General features: G+C 43.9%; 1 protein-coding gene across 1 annotated transcript in view; it reads right to left on the bottom strand.

The window, feature by feature from the left end:
• Positions 1 to 17,267, bottom strand: part of SLC13A1 (solute carrier family 13 member 1) — a 124,366-nt gene that overhangs the window by 87,012 nt on the left and 20,087 nt on the right. Inside the window, exons 3-4 of the mRNA XM_063927181.1 lie at positions 12,151 to 12,279; positions 5,433 to 5,569 (exon numbers count right to left, since the gene is read on the bottom strand). Of these exons, the coding sequence (XP_063783251.1) occupies positions 5,433 to 5,569; positions 12,151 to 12,279 (266 nt within the window). The remainder of the gene's footprint in view (positions 1 to 5,432; positions 5,570 to 12,150; positions 12,280 to 17,267) is intronic.

The raw sequence follows: 17,267 nt of genomic DNA, 5'->3' as shown, positions 1-17,267 counted from the left end.
GTTTGTCATGTGTGTCAATTTCCAAACAATATAGTTTATTAATTGTTAATCAATCAATACCCACTGTGGGTATGCCACTACCATTAAACTCGTTGTGAACTTCACACATGTGGCTACACCCCAAAAACATTTTTTTATCTCCCTTAATACCTGAAAATGTTAAGAAAATGTTTTCAGAGAATTATCGTCTCAGCATACATAAACAATACAAATCAGCAGTCAGCATTAGGTGACAAGTTTTGCCCCTTCAATATCATAATCACGATATTCCTATTGCTAGACAATGATATTCATTATAAGAGAGGAAAACACCTAGTCCCAGTTTGTCAAAAATTAAGAATTAATATTGACCATTGCAGATAACCACTCTATAAAATTATTATTGACCAGCATGCAAAGAATCGCAGGAAAAATGAGAGGAAAAATTAGCAACTCATATATGGTTACTTCTGCTGTCTATCCGTCATGAGTTAAGACAAGAATGTCGACACAGCGAACGGTAGATGAGAGAGCAACGGTCTGAGCTTTGAGCTAATTTAGAAAAAAGATAGAGATCATACTGCTTTTCCCGTTAGGATGTTCACAGTGTCCTGATATCAAAAGACATTGCAGAGCACTATGTCATAATTCAGGAATGAGTGTTGATCGAAGTATTAATAAATAAGTAGATAAATAACTGTATTTGCTTTTTGATATAACATTGATTGCGTCTTTTTGAATCCACATGAATTCCGATTGGTGTGGAATTTCCAGCATATAAAACAAATACAGTCAAAGATCAGCCACTCATATGCAGTTACTTCTACTGTCTATCCGTCATGAATTAACAGCGGCCGGTAGATGAGAGAGCAACAGTCTGAGCTAATAGCTGATTTGAAAAAAGATAGAGGCCGTACTGCTATTCCCGTTAGGATGTCCACAGTGTCCTGATATCAAAAGACATTGCAGAACACTGTGCCATAATTCAGGAATGAGTGTTAACCGAAGGAGATTAGATCACACTGAAATGCTAATCCTTGTACCTTTAATTGGGTTTTTGTGGATTCCACATAAATTGCATCATTAATTGATTAATGTTATGCCAGATAACATCTATACTTTATCACACCATAGCAGGACATTGACAGCTGATGTTTGCAACATAGAATAAGGTCATTGGTACACTAAATGCACATTTTTTATTATATATAACAGTCTGCGTTTTAACCAAACTGCTTGTTTATTATTGAAAATTGTGTATAAAGTATTGTACTCAAAACCAGTTAATGTGGATCACACCATGACCCGGCTAGATTCCTGATTATAATAATGTTGTAACGCTACTGTGAGAGTTAATATAATTGCATCAGATATAGGTGCCAGGATATACACAATTACAAGGAGTTACTATGAATACTCGTGTTTAACGAGGTAAAATAAATGGCAATCTCAGCAGACCTATACAATACGTAACAACCTTTTACCCGTCCTAAATTAGAATTTCTGTATCAATACAGCGGACGGTGAACGGGTGCACAGGGACAAGTCAAGTATTGTCTGTAGGAAAAGAAGGGGGATGGGATTGACCGTACTGCTGTACTCGTTAGAACGGCTGCAGCACCTTAGTGTCAGGAGACATTGTAAGGACGCTGCACCGTAATCATGAGTAAGAGCTGGCCGCGATGTTACCGTATATGTATTTCAGTTGAACGGTCCTGAGTGGAACTGGGGGTATCGATTGAGCCAGTGGTTAGACAGGTTCTTGCGGCGGTATTGCCATGTTCGATAACGCGTTTCACCCGTAGGGCTTGTTCACATCACTGCACCGTCTGTCATCATTTCTGCCATCGGCAGCTGCACCGGCTAAAAAAGTATATCATTCTCATACTATGCAGTCCTTTCGGCCCAACAAATACAAAAAGGCTAAGAGTACCCCTTTTTTTCACAGGAAAAGGTAGAAAATCTATAACACCGTCAGGCTCCCAGGAGCAGAAGTCAGCAACTACTTCTGCAAAAGCCACTGCATGACGCTGGGGCTCTTCTGCGGGAGTGTGATCAGGTGGGTGCACATCTACTATTTTTCAGCCATGTCTGGCTTCACTCAGACCTGGATCCTTGGATATTACAGATAGTATCCCAGGGTTACAGGTTGGAATTTCAAGACCTTCCCCATGCCAATTTTTCAAATCAGCCTTGCTAGTTTCTGCTCAGGACAGCACAAATGTCCTGAATGCAATACACAAATTATGTCAAGACAAAGTAATTTCCTTGGTTCCTTCCGAACAAGGGAACCAAAGCTTTTATTCAAGTCTGTTTACGGTGCCGAACCGGATGGCTCGGTCAGACCGATTTTAAACCTAAATTCTCTGAATCTTTATTTGAAAAGGTTCAAATTCAAGATGGAATCCTTGAAAGCGGTGATTTCCAGCTTGGAAGAAAAGGAATTTCTGGTGTCAGTGGACATCAAGGATGCTTACTTGCATGTCCCCATTTACCCACCACATCAAGCATACCTGAGGTTTGCGGTTCAGGATTGCCACTACCAATTCCAGACATTACCGTTCGGGCTCTCCAAGGCTCCGAGAGTATTCACCAAGGTGATGGCGGAGATGATGGTTCTCCTTCGCAAACAAGGAGTCAACATAATTCCATACTTGGACGATCTCCTCATAAAAGCGAGATCCAGGGACAAGCTACTCCAGAACATAGCATTATCCCTGTAGGTGCTTCAACAGCATGGTTGGATCATTAAACTTTCCAAAATCCCAGTTGGAACCGATAAGGAGATTATAATTTTTGGGAATGATACTGGACACCGAGGTACAGAGAGTATTTCTACCGGTGGAAAAGGCTCAGGAGATCCAGAGCATGGTCAAACAACTTTTGAGACCAAGAACAGTATCAATTCATCAGTGCATTCGCCTGTTGGGGAAAATGGTAGCAGCTTACGTGGCACTACAATATGGCCGATTCCATGCCAGGGTCTTCCAGTGGGATCTACTGGACAAGTAGTCCGGGTCGCATTGCCACATGCATCAAAGGATAACCTTGTCAGCGAAAGCCAGAATTTCGCTCCTGTGGTGGCTACAAATTTCTCACTTCCTGGAGGGATGCAGGTTCGGGATTCAGGCCTGGATCCTGGTGACCACGGATGCAAGTCTCTGAGGATGGGGAGCAGTCACGCAAGGTGAAAACTTCCAAGGAAGGTGGTCAAGTCAAGAAACTCACCTTCACATAAACATTCTGGAGTTGAGAACTGTGTACAACAGTCTTCATCAAGCGGCACACCTTTTTCAAGGTCGTGACATACAGAGCCAGTCATACAATGTGACGGCAGTAGCTTACATAAACTGTCAAGGCGGAACAAAAAGCAGAGCGGCAATGGCAGAGGTGACAAAGATACTCCTCTGGGCAGAAAGACATGCAAAAGCTCTGTCGGCAATTTTCATTCCGGGAGTGGACAACTGGGAAGCAGACTTCCTCAGCAGACATGATCTCCATCCAGGAGAAAGGGGCCTCCACCCAGAAGTCTTTGCGAAGGTGGCAAGTTGTTGGGGCGTTCCTCAAGTGGACATCATGGCATCAGGCCTCAACAAGTAGCTTCAGAAATATTGTTCCTGGTCAAGAGACCCACAAGCAATAGCAGTAGATGCACTGGTGATCCAGTGGGTGTTTCAGTCGGTGCATCTGTTCCCTCCACTTCCACTTATCCCAAAGGTTCTCAAGATCATCAGAAGAACAAGAGTTCAAGCAATCCTCATTGCTCCAGACTGGCCAAGGAGGGCCTCGTATCCAGATCTTCAAGAGTTATTACTGGAAGATCCTCGGCCACTTCCTCTTCGAAAGGACCTGCTTCAGCAGGGGCCGTTAGTTTATCAGGATTTAGCGTGGCTGCGTTTGACGGCATGGCTGTTGAGCGCCAGATCCTAGCCCGTAAGAGTATTCCCAATGAAGTAATTCCCACACTTATTCTGGCCAGGAAAGGGGTAACGTCCAAACATTACCATCGTATTTGGAGAAAATATGTATCTTGGTGTGAATCCAAGAAGTCTCCTGCGGTGGAGTTTCAATTAGGATGACTTCTCCTATTTCTACAGGCGGGTGTGAATGCTGGCTTGAGATTAGGGTCTATCAAGGTTCAGATTTCGGCCTTGTCAGTTTTCTTTCAGAAACAGTTGGCTTCCCTTCCTGAGGTCCAGACGTTCGTGAAGGGGGTTCTGTGCATCCAACCTCCCTTTGTGCCTCCTGCGGCGCCATGGGATCTTAATGTGGTGTTGCAGTTCCTTAAATCGGACTGGTTTGAGCCTCTGCAAGAGGTGGAGTTGAAGTTTCTCACTTGGAAAGTGGTCATGTTGTTGGCCTTGGCCTCAGGCAGAGTCCTTATTTAATAGTTCATGAAGACAGGGCTGAACTGAGAACATGTCAGCACTTTCTTCCAAAGGTTGTGTCTTCTTTCCATATCAACCAGCCAGTGTCGGTGCCAGTGGCTTCTGACACCTCAGCCGTTTCAAAGTCCTTGGATGTCGTCAGAGCGTTGCGGACTTATGTTGCAAGAATGGCTAGGATAAGGAAAACAGAATCTTTGTTTGTTCTCTATGACCCCAACAAGATTTGGGGTCCTGCTTCTAAGCAGACTATTGTGCGCTGGATCAGGGGTACCATTCAGCACGCTCATTCCATAGCAGGATTGCCGTTACTGACTTCGGTAAAAGCCCACTTTACAAGGAAAGTGGGTTCGTCCTGGGTGGCTGCCCGGGGTGTCTCGGCTTTGCAAATCTGCCGAGCTGCTACTTGGTCAGGTGCAAACACGTTTGCTAAGTTTTATAAGTTTGACACCTTGGCTGCTGACGACCTTAAATTTGGTCAGTCAGTTCTGCAGGAACATTAGCACTTTCCCGCCAGTACTGGGAGCTTTGGTACATCTCCATGGTACTAAAATGGACCCCAGCATCCTCTAGGACGTAAGAGAAAATAAGATTTTAATTACCTGCCGGTAAATCCTTTTCTCGTAGTCCGTAGAGGATGCTGGGCGCCCGTCCAGTGCTTATTTTTCCTGCTGATTATGTTTATCTTGTTACACACATGTGTTCAGTTATTGACAGCTGTTGCTGTTGCATTATACATGCTGGTTGGCATGACTTATGTTAAAGGCCATGTTAGCCTACATGTTAATAGTAATTTCTCTCTCGAAAATGTCCGTCTCCTCGGGCACAGTTCCTATACTGAGGTCTGGAGGAGGGGCATAGAGGGAGGAGCCAGTTCACACTGTTAAAAAGTCTTAAAGTGCCGAAGGCTCCTGTGGAACCATCTATACCCCATGGTACTAAAATGGACCCCAGTATCCTCTTCGGACTACGAGAAAAGGATTTATCGGCAGGTAATTTAAATCCTATTTTTGCATGCAGGGTTAATAACTGTTAGATAATTGTTAGATTAAACACATAAAAACATACCATCCAGGATTCACACCAACCAGCATCACCATCCTTAAGGCAATTCTTTTGTGCAAGTTCCATTTTTCTATTGAGGTTGCCAAACAAATCACCCCCGTCAGTAAAAGATGAAAATCTTTGAAGTAAGTGGATGCAATCTGTGAAGTAATACCAAATATTTTTTTAAGATGCACAAGCAAACTATGCCAAAACTCTTTAACTTAAAATTTAAACACAGAAATAGTCACTATGTCAATAATAATAATATGTCAATATGTCAATAATTGTTCCACATAGAATATTCATCTAGATCTCTAAGCCATAATTCTCCGACCACATGCAAAAAAATAAAATAAAAAAGGAAACGTGTAGTAATGTTATGATGCAGTATGTCACCACTATGGTGTAAAACAGGAATTCTCAGGGGTGTCCTCCAAGATAGGCCCACACTTAACTGAGATGAGGTACCACACCAGAAGCATACAGGATCAACACGTGGACAAGCAATAATAAATGAATGCTCACATGAATGCTTACATGAGCATAGCAGTTAAAGCTCATATAGCGGTTTCTTTGCTCCTTAGCAGCAGCTTCACCAGAAGAACTTTTCACTTTCTAGTCAGTAATAAAACAGATATAAAACAGATATATTTCATAGTGTAATATGCCAGAGTTTTATCACAGAAACCTTAAAAACATTATTTGGAGAAGGTGCACCCTATTTCCAGTGGTGAAGTTACCTGGGTTCTATGGTTTCCATAGGTACTACTGTGATGTGACCATTCCTGATCCAGAGGTGCACCTTGGTTCCAGTGGTGAAGTTACCCTGGAACTATGCTGTCCACAGGAATTACTCTGATATGACCATTCCTGATCCAGAGGTACAGTGGTGAAGTTACCCAGGTTCTATGCTGACCGTCACCACAGGAGTTACTGTGATGTTACCATTTCTACATCGATTTGGTATGGAGAATGTCCAAAGTAAGTTTTTAAGGTTTCTGTAATAAAATTCTGGCATATTACACTATAAACTATATCAACCTACAGTATAACAGAGATCCTCTTTCAGAAAACCCTAACCACACATTCCAGCCATTAAGTTGAACTGCATACTATTTGGATGGCGATTCTACATACCACGGATGACTTAATCATATTATATATAGACTAATAAGCTTTTTTTAAGGGCCAGCATACCTGCATGTGGAAACTCACTGAATTCTGAATTGAAAGTAAATCTAAGATGGAGGATAGATGTGTGCAGTGCTTAAAGTGGTCCTATAGAGGTGGTGGAACTCACCCCCCTCCCCACGGTGCCCATGCAATAAAGGTATTGCGCGCACCGTAGGCGCGCAAGGAAAAAGGGGTGTGTGGTCTAAAAAGAAAGGGGTGTGGTCACACAATAGTTATAACGCCCACAGTAGTAGCACCCAAGTGTAAATTTTGAAGTGGGGGTATGGAAAAGTGAAGGTTGTAATTATGTGCGTGCCGGTGGTGCTCGCGCTCCTGAAAAGGGGGCGTGCCCTTCAGTGTAGTTTACCACACCATATACCCCTTATACACATTATGCACCACAATAGGACCCCTTTCACATTATAGCACACAGTATGAGCCGAAATTCACATTATACCACACAGTATGAGCCACATTCATATTACACCACACAGTATGAGCCAAATTCATATTTTACCACACAGTATGAGCCGAAATTCACATTATACCACACAGTATGAGCCAAATTCACATTACACCACACAGTATGAGCCGAAATTCACATTATAGCACATGGTATGAGCCGAAATTCACATTATAGCACACGGTATGAGCCGAAATTCACATTATAGCACACGGTATGAGCCGAAATTCACATTATAGCTAGAGATGAGCGGATTCGGTTTTACTCGGATTTACTCGGTTCTCAAAACTGCATCTTATTGGCTCACTGATGTCATGTGTTTTGGATAGCCAATCAGATGCTGTTTTGAGAACCGAGTAAATCCGAGTAAAACCGAATCCGCTCATCTCTAGCACAAGGTATGAGCCGTAATTCACATTATAGAGTGACAGGGAGAGTGACAGCAGGGACATGGAAAATGACAGCAGGGACATGGAAAGTGACAGCAGGGGCATATGGTAGGGACTAGGGAGAGAGAAAGGCAGCAGAGTAAGATTACCTGTTTAGCAGCGGCAGTGGTCTGCGGTGCGGTGGATGAGTAGGCTGTGGTAGGCGTGGAGTGGAGAAGGCTGTGGGCCTCGGAGATAGTGCGGAGGAGAAGGCTGTGGGCATGCAAAGGTCCGAGGGCGGGGCGGCAGAGGAGGCTGAGGGCGGCTGCAGTGGATCTGATACAAGGCTGGCTTTATTATCCCTGCCGCAGCATCGAGCTCCTGTGACCACGGCGCTAATATTTCAAAACTGCTGTGGTCTGGCAGCCAATCAGCGACAGATTTGAATAAGTAGCGCCGCAGTCACAGGAGGGCGATGCGGCGGCAGAGATAATAAAGCCAGCCTGGTCCCAGATCCGCTGCAGCTGGGAGTCTGGAACCAGGGCTTCCAGTGCGGCGGTGATGGTAGGGGCGGTGCGACGGAGGGTGGACCGGGAGCTCAGCTTCTTTGTCGGCCCATACAGTAATGCCCACAGCAGTAGCACCCTTTATACTATGCCCACAGTAGTAGTGGTGCCTCTTATGTCCCCAGGAGTGGTTCCACCAATACAATGCCCTCATTAGCAGTGCACCCCATCAGTAATGCCCTTAATGGTAATGCCCCTGTGTAGTATTGCCCCCAGTAGTAATGTTGCCTGTAGTAATGCCCCCAGTCATTTAGCCCCCTGTAGTTTAGCCCCAGTAGTCATGTCCCCACTGGTAATGCCCCTGTAGTTATGACCCCAGTAATTTACTCCCCCCCCTTTAGTTTAGCTTCCCAGTGGTAATGCCCCCAGTAGTTTTGCCCTCATGTAGTTTGCCCCATGTCGTTTAGCCCCCAGTAGTAATGCCCCCTGCATTTGTGCCCCAAGTTGTTTGGACCCTGTAGTTTATCCCCCATGTAGTTTTCCCCCGTTAGTAATGCCCCTAGTTTGCGCCCTTGTAGTAATGCCCCCCTGTAGTTATACCCTCTGTAGTTTGCCCCCATCAGTAAAGCCCCCCCAGTACTTTGCCCCTCTGTAGTTTGCCCCCAGTACTAAAGCCCCCCAGTAGTTTTCCCCTCTGTAGTTTGCCCCCAGTAGTATAGCCCCCCCAGTAACAGCGCCGCTACTAGTACACATATGGAAGGGGGGGGGGAGAGGCACCATACTTACCAAGCCCTGCTCCCGCCGCAGTCCTCTCTTGGCGCCTGCTCCTCGGCACTATGAGAGAGACATCATGACGTCTCTCCCATAGCGCGTATTGACAGAGCCGGAGGCAGGAGCTCAGTACTGAGCTCCTGCCTCTGGTTGCCGCTGTGCGGGGAGAGCCGGGCGCCGCTGATAACAGCGGGCACCCGGCATCTCCCTGCAGCGCCGGGATATCGGGTTATGTGAGCCGGGGAAGGCGGAACTGCGTTCCGTCTCCAAGTGGAACTGACGGAATGCAGTTCCGCCCCGTTCTGGCTCACTTTAACCCCTGGATGTGTGACATAATTTGGAAACAGGGATCATGTAGACTAATGTCCACAATAATACTACAGCTATATTGATATGAATATGAAACATTGAAGTCAATTTGGGCCAGCCTGCCTTACAACTGCTCACTTTGTGGCTCATGATACATATGTACATGTAGTTCTCCATTCATGTGCCTGAATCACAACTGCAACTCTGTACAAACACAATTGAGATGACGTGATTTAGATGCATATGCAGTAAAACAAATTGTTCAACTACATCCAACATTGGCAGTTCTAGCGAATTAGGCTCTTAATGTGTCATGTGAACGAATGAGGTTGTTTCTTAAAGATGGCGCTGCCCAGTGAAACCAACGTGGCTGGATAGTGAATTAATATGCTTACAGATATAATAAAATATCTTATTTAATAGAATAACAATGTGGAACAATATATGTATAAAACATTAATTAAAATATTTTTTCTTTTGAATAAAAGAGATGGCACTCTTTAAAACAGATAAGAGAAATTAGGAAGGTGGAGCATACCGCAACCGGTCAGGAGGAGCCACAGGTGTTGCTATAGTGAATGCAGAGTAACCAGTTTACTTACATCTTTGCTACAGTATTTTGGTCAATTTGTCACAACATGCAAAACACGGCTAAGCTGACATTCACGAGTAGCGAGTGGTTGGACTTAAAAAATGTTGTTTGCCATAACAGAAAATGTATAAAGTAACATATTAAAGAAGCAAATTAAGAAAAATCACAAGGCATGGCTAAATCTCTGAGTCTATGGCATGCAAAACCGTGCCATACATGCAGTGGCGGATTTAGCGGGGGGCGATTAGGGCGAACGCCCCCCGTACATATACCGGCACCGGGATGGAGGCCGGGTCCCGGCGCGGTATTGGGAACGGAGTGGAGAGCGGTGCAGCGCGGTGGGGTACGAGGAGAGAGAGGAGCGTCCTGACGCGCGTACAGCGACCTCTGTTCTGACCACGCCCCCTCCTTCCTGTACGCGCGTCAGGACGCTCTCTCTCTGTCTTCGTCCTCTGCCGCGCTGCACCGCTCTGCAACCCGTTCCCAATACCGCGGCGGGACCCGGCCTCCATCTATGAGGTGGGAGTGTGTGTGAGTGTGAGTGTGAGTGTGTGTGTGTGAGTGTGTGTGAGTGTGTGTGTGTGTGTGTGTCTCCCATTTCTCTCCCCCCCTTCCTCTTCTCCCTGCATTATTTGGCTGAATTTTGCCTCATTCTGTGTGCTATGTCATTTTTGCCTCATACAGTGTGCTATAATGTGATTTTTCCCTCATTCTGCGTGCTATCATGTGAATTTTGCCTCATTCTGCGTGCTATAATGTCAATTTCGGCTCATTCTGCGTGCTATCATGTGAATTTTGCCTCATTCTGCGTGCTATCATGTGAATTTTGCCTCATTCTGCGTGCTATAATGTCAATTTCGGCTCATTCTGCGTGCTATCATGTGAATTTTGCCTCATTCTGCATGCTATAATGTCAATTTCGGCTCATTCTGCGTGCTATCATGTGAATTTTGCCTCATTCTGAGTGCTATCATGTGAATTTTGCCTCATTCTGCGTGCTATAATGTAAATTTCGGCTCATTCTGCGTGCTATCATGTGAATTTTGCCTCATTCTGCGTGCTATCATGTCATTTTTGCCTCATACAGTGTGCTATAATGTGATTTTTCCCTCATTCTGCGTGCTAACATGTGAATTTTGCCTCATTCTGCGTGCTATCATGTAAATTTCGGCTCATTCTGCGTGCTATCATGTGAATTTTGCCTCATTCTGCGTGCTATCATGTGAATTTTGCCTCATTCTGCGTGTTATAATGTCAATTTCGGCTCATTCTGCGTGCTATCATGTGAATTTTGCCTCATTCTGCGTGCTATCATGTGAATTTTGCCTCATTCTGCGTGCTATCATGTGAATTTTGCCTCATTCTGCGTGCTATAATGTCAATTTCGGCTCATTCTGCGTGCTATCATGTGAATTTTGCCTCATTCTGCGTGCTATAATGTCAATTTCGGCTCATTCTGCGTGCTATCATGTGAATTTTGCCTCATTCTGAGTGCTATCATGTGAATTTTGCCTCATTCTGCATGCTATAATGTAAATTTCGGCTCATTCTGCGTGCTATCATGTGAATTTTGCCTCATTCTGCGTGCTATCATGTCATTTTTGCCTCATACAGTGTGCTATAATGTGATTTTTCCCTCATTCTGCGTGCTATCATGTGAATTTTGCCTCATTCTGCGTGCTATCATGTAAATTTCGGCTCATTCTGCGTGCTATCATGTGAATTTTGCCTCATTCTGCGTGCTATCTTGTGAATTTTGCCTCATTCTGCGTGTTATAATGTCAATTTCGGCTCATTCTGCGTGCTATCATGTGAATTTTGCCTCATTCTGCGTGCTATAATGTCAATTTCGGCTCATTCAGTGTGCTACAATGTGAATTTCGGCTCATTCAGTGTGCTATAATGTGAATTTCGGATCATACTGTGTGCTATAATGTGAATTTTAGCTCATTCTGTGTGCTATGATGTGAATTTCAGCTCATACAGTGTGCTATAATGTGAATGTCGGCTCATTCAGTGTGCTATAATGTGAATTTCGGCTCATTCTGTGTGCTGTAGAAACAGAATTTGTCGGCAGATAAGACCCACTTGGCCCATCTAGTCTGCCCCTTTTTTTTTTTTTTTTTACATTATTTTTTATCTCTAACCTTATCTGATCCTTATTTCTTTGTAAGAATATCCTTATGTCTATCCCATGCATGTTTAAATTGCCCTACTGTCTTATCCTCTACCACCCCTGATGGAAGGAATGGCGATTCGCCAGTCTGTATCACCAGTGCGCAGGGTTCTCTCCACTAACTGGCAACATTTTATTAGAAATGGCAACAATAGGAAATTTTAGAAGCGAACGGGAAGGGCATTACTAAGTGGGAGGGGCTATGATTAGGGGGAGGGGTCATCATTCTTAAACCGCCCCCCCTAAAAGTTAAGTCTAGATCTGCCACTGCATACATGGTGGGATACAGCAAAGATGTATGTGGACCCATCTGTATATTGTTCAAGAACTTTTAGGCACATACATCAGAGGGCATGATCAATAAGAAAGGTCTGCACTTACTGATTTAGATGATAGAATCCCAAACAATGGGAACATTAGAGCTGGGATAAAAGCGGTCACTGAAAGGGGTAAAGCTTCAGACAGCCAGAACACAGCAACTACAAACAGGACATAGGCACATTCTGCTTCCTGCAACCAGAGAAACAGAAGAAGGTTAAACATATATAATGCATTTAATACTAGCATTTTAACCTGTTCAATAACTTTACATATCCTCCTTTTTAATTATATGCAGATCATCTAATAGTTTTTCAATTAATAAACTCATTTTTTTACCAATATTTAAATAAATAATTTTCATAAATGTCTAATTTCCTAATGATTAGTACCGCTGCACAGACGAGAAAAATCTATTCAACCTTCAATAATCATTAGACATCCTTTATAGATAGTTTCAAATACAAATATAGTGATTTAGTAGTAAGTATTCAATTTGGAGAATAAAATTGATTTAACTCATTTAATGCATGCAAAACCATTCACAAAACTTAAACAGTGGTGGGATAAGCGGCACCATCTGTTATGCACATTCATGGACGTTTCAAACACCACAATGTAGTGTAGTTAGTTGTACTAACCACTTTAATGGTGGGTACACACTAGAGATGAGCGGGTTCGGTTCCTCGGAATCCGAACCCGCCCGAACTTCATTTTTTTTTACACGGGGCCGAGCGACTCGGATCTTCCCGCCTTGCTCGGTTAACCCGAGCGCGCCCGAACGTCATCATCCCGCTGTCAGATTCTCGCGAGGCTCGGATTCTATCGCGAGACTCGGATTCTATATAAGGAGCCGCGCGTCGCCGCCATTTTCACACGTGCATTGAGATTCATAGGGAGAGGACGTGGCTGGCGTCCTCTCCGTTTATAGAGAAGAGAGTGAGACTAGAGTAGAGAGAGACACAGTAGTAATTTTGGGGAGCATTAGGAGGAGTACTACTACTTGCTGAAGTGATAGATAGATAGATAGTGTGACTGTATAATGTATATCTGACTTGTGGGGGAGACACTGACAGTGGGGAGCAGTTAGAGTCTGAGAGCAGGACTCAGGAGTACATATAACGTACAGTGCACACTTTTGCTGCCAGAGTGCCACACTGCCATTGTGACCACACTGACCACCAGTATAATATATATTGTGATTGTCTGCTTAGGAGTACTACTTGCAAGTTGCTGATAGTGTGACCAGTGACCTGACCACCAGTTTAATAATCACCACCAGTTTAATATATATATATATATATATATATATATATATATATAATTGTATATAATATATATATAATATTGTATACCACCTACCCGGTTTTTTTTTTTTCTTTCTTCTTCTTTATACATACTACTATAGTAGCTTACTGTAGCAGTCTGCGGTGCTGCTGAGCTGACAGTGTCCAGCAGGTCCGTCATCAGTCATTACATAATAAATATATCTACCTGTCCGGCTGCAGTACTAGTGTGATATTATATATATATATTGATTTCATCTCATTATCATCCAGTCTATATTAGCAGCAGACACAGTACGGTAGTCCACGGCTGTAGCTACCTCTGTGTCGGCAGTCGCTCGTCCATCCATAATTGTATACCACCTACCCGTGGTTTTTTTTTTTCTTTCTTCTTTATACATACTACTATAGTAGCTTACTGTAGCAGTCTGCGGTGCTGCTGAGCTGACAGTGTCCAGCAGGTCCGTCATCAGTCATTACATAATAAATATATCTACCTGTCCGGCTGCAGTACTAGTGTGATATTATATATATATATATATATTGATTTCATCTCATTATCATCCAGTCTATATTAGCAGCAGACACAGTACGGTAGTCCACGGCTGTAGCTACCTCTGTGTCGGCAGTCGCTCGTCCATCCATAATTGTATACCACCTACCCGTGGTTTTTTTTTCTTTCTTCTTTATACATACTACTATAGTAGCTTACTGTAGCAGTCTGCGGTGCTGCTGAGCTGACAGTGTCCAGCAGGTCCGTCATCAGTCATTGCATAATAAATATATCTACCTGTCCGGCTGCAGTACTAGTGTGATATTATATATATATATATATTGATTTCATCTCATTATCATCCAGTCTATATTAGCAGCAGACACAGTACGGTAGTCCACGGCTGTAGCTACCTCTGTGTCGGCAGTCGCTCGTCCATCCATAATTGTATACCACCTACCCGTGGTTTTTTTTTCTTCTTTCTTCTTTATACATACTACTATAGTAGCTTACTGTAGCAGTCTGCGGTGCTGCTGAGCTGACAGTGTCCAGCAGGTCCGTCATCAGTCATTACATAATAAATATATCTACCTGTCCGGCTGCAGTACTAGTGTGATATTATATATATATATATATATATATTGATTTCATCTCATTATCATCCAGTCTATATTAGCAGCAGACACAGTACGGTAGTCCACGGCTGTAGCTACCTCTGTGTCGGCAGTCGCTCGTCCATCCATAATTGTATACCACCTACCCGTGGTTTTTTTTTTCTTTCTTCTTTATACAAACTACTATAGTAGCTTACTGTAGCAGTCTGCGGTGCTGCTGAGCTGACAGTGTCCAGCAGGTCCGTCATCAGTCATTACATAATAAATATATCTACCTGTCCGGCTGCAGTACTAGTGTGATATTATATATATATATATATTGATTTCATCTCATTATCATCCAGTCTATATTAGCAGCAGACACAGTACGGTAGTCCACGGCTGTAGCTACCTCTGTGTCGGCAGTCGCTCGTCCATCCATAATTGTATACCACCTACCCGGGTGCCACTCCTAGATGGGCTCGGTGTTTGTGTCGGCCACTAGGGTCGCTTATCTTACTCACACAGCTACCTCATTGCGCCTCTTTTTTTCTTTGCGTCATGTGCTGTTTGGGGAGTGTTTTTTGGAAGGGCCATCCTGCGTGACACTGCAGTGCCACTCCTAGATGGGCCCGGTGTTTGTGTCGGCCACTAGGGTCGCTTATCTTACTCACACAGCTACCTCATTGCGCCTCTTTTTTTCTTTGCGTCATGTGCTGTTTGGGGAGTGTTTTTTGGAAGGGCCATCCTGCGTGACACTGCAGTGCCACTCCTAGATGGGCCAGGTGTTTGTGTCGGCCACTAGGGTCGCTTATCTTACTCACACAGCTACCTCATTGCGCCTCTTTTTTTCTTTGCGTCATGTGCTGTTTGGGGAGTGTTTTTTGGAAGGGCCATCCTGCGTGACACTGCAGTGCCACTCCTAGATGGGCCCGGTGTTTGTGTCGGCCACTAGGGTCGCTTATCTTACTCACACAGCTACCTCATTGCGCCTCTTTTTTTCTTTGCGTCATGTGCTGTTTGGGGAGTGTTTTTTGGAAGGGCCATCCTGCGTGACACTGCAGTGCCACTCCTAGATGGGCCAGGTGTTTGTGTCGGCCACTAGGGTCGCTTAGCTTACTCACACAGCTACCTCATTGTGCCTCTTTTTTTCTTTGCGTCATGTGCTGTTTGGGGAGTGTTTTTTGGAAGGGCCATCCTGCGTGACACTGCAGTGCCACTCCTAGATGGGCCCGGTGTTTGTGTCGGCCACTAGGGTCGCTTAGCTTAGTCATCCAGCGACCTCGGTGCAAATTTTAGGACTAAAAATAATATTGGGGGTAATTCCAAGTTGATCGCAGCAGGATTTTTGATAGCAGTTGGGTAAAACCATGTGCACTGCAGGGGGGCCAGATATAACATGTGCAGAAAGAGTTAGATTTGGGTGGGTTATTTTGTTTCTGTGCAGGGTAAATACTGGCTGCTTTATTTTTACACTGCAAATTAGATTGCAGATTGAACACACCCCACCCAAATCTAACTCTCTCTGCACATGTTAAATCTGCCTCCCCTGCAGTGCACATGGTTTTGCCCAATTGCTATCAAAAATCCTGCTGCGATCAACTTGGAATTACCCCCCTTGTGAGGTGTGAGGTATTCAGAATAGACTGAAAATGAGTGGAAATTATGGTTTTTGAGGTTAATAATACTTTGGGATCAAAATGACCCCCAAATTCTATGATTTAAGCTGTTTTTTAGTGTTTTTTGAAAAAAAACACCCGAATCCAAAACACACCCGAATCCGACAAAAAAAATTCGGTGAGGTTTTGCCAAAACGCGGTCGAACCCAAAACACGGCCGCGGAACCGAACCCAAAACCAAAACACAAAACCCGAAAAATTTCAAGTGCACATCTCTAGTACACACTAGGCGATACGCTCCATGAGCGATATCACCTAGTGTTTGCCTACCCTCCCGGTTGGCCGATATAGTACGTACACAGTGGACGATATCGCTAACGATATCATTCAGTGTTGTCACGCCGCCGCTGGCCCATACATATAGTTTTGGACGATATGTCCAAATTGAGCTGCATGCACAGGCGACAGAAGGGTCGATAACGATCCACGGGACTGATTGTCCATCAGTCGTAGCAAACACACTGGGTGATATCTAAAATTATATCGCTCAGACAAGTGAAAATGAGTGGCGTCATCGAAAGTGTGTACGCACTTTAAAACCAATAAGCTATTGTAGTACCTTACCATTGCAGTTTATGTAGGCTTTCTGTAGATAAACTGTGTGCCATGGCACCCTGGGGTGCCTTGGAACACTAGCAGGGGTACCCTGGGTTGGTGGTCCAGGACTATTTATGGTCAATGTAATAGATAAAACCAATGCTGGTGGCTGCAAATCATAAAATATGTTGCCATACAGAAGCAAATCTTGTCCCGTATCACATAACTGAACCTAAGAATGACATATAAACACAATTTACTTAATTTAAGATTTTTTATTTTGCTAAATATCTCAATAAGAACTTTTGGCCTAGGGGTGCCGTGAATATAAATCTGATGTTCTAGGGAGCCATGATTCAAAAAAGTTTGGGAACTACTACCCTAGCCACAGATATATTTAGATGTATATAGTTGTCACTAGTCTTATCTTCTTCTTGGGGCCCTTTTTATATGTTATCCGCCACTGGGTCATTTTACGTCAAATCAACACAGTTTTCAAAAAATGTTCTACCTTACAATATCTCATTTCAATTAAATGTGGTATAATAAAAGTTGCCATGAGTGTAAAGAAATCCCCCAAACCTTAGTCTGA

The sequence above is a fragment of the Pseudophryne corroboree genome, chromosome 6 (assembly GCF_028390025.1).
Source record: "Pseudophryne corroboree isolate aPseCor3 chromosome 6, aPseCor3.hap2, whole genome shotgun sequence".
Taxonomy (NCBI): Eukaryota; Metazoa; Chordata; class Amphibia; order Anura; family Myobatrachidae; genus Pseudophryne; species Pseudophryne corroboree.
The sequence above is the reverse complement of the archived record's forward strand: the minus strand, read 5'-3'. Positions and strand labels throughout refer to the sequence as shown.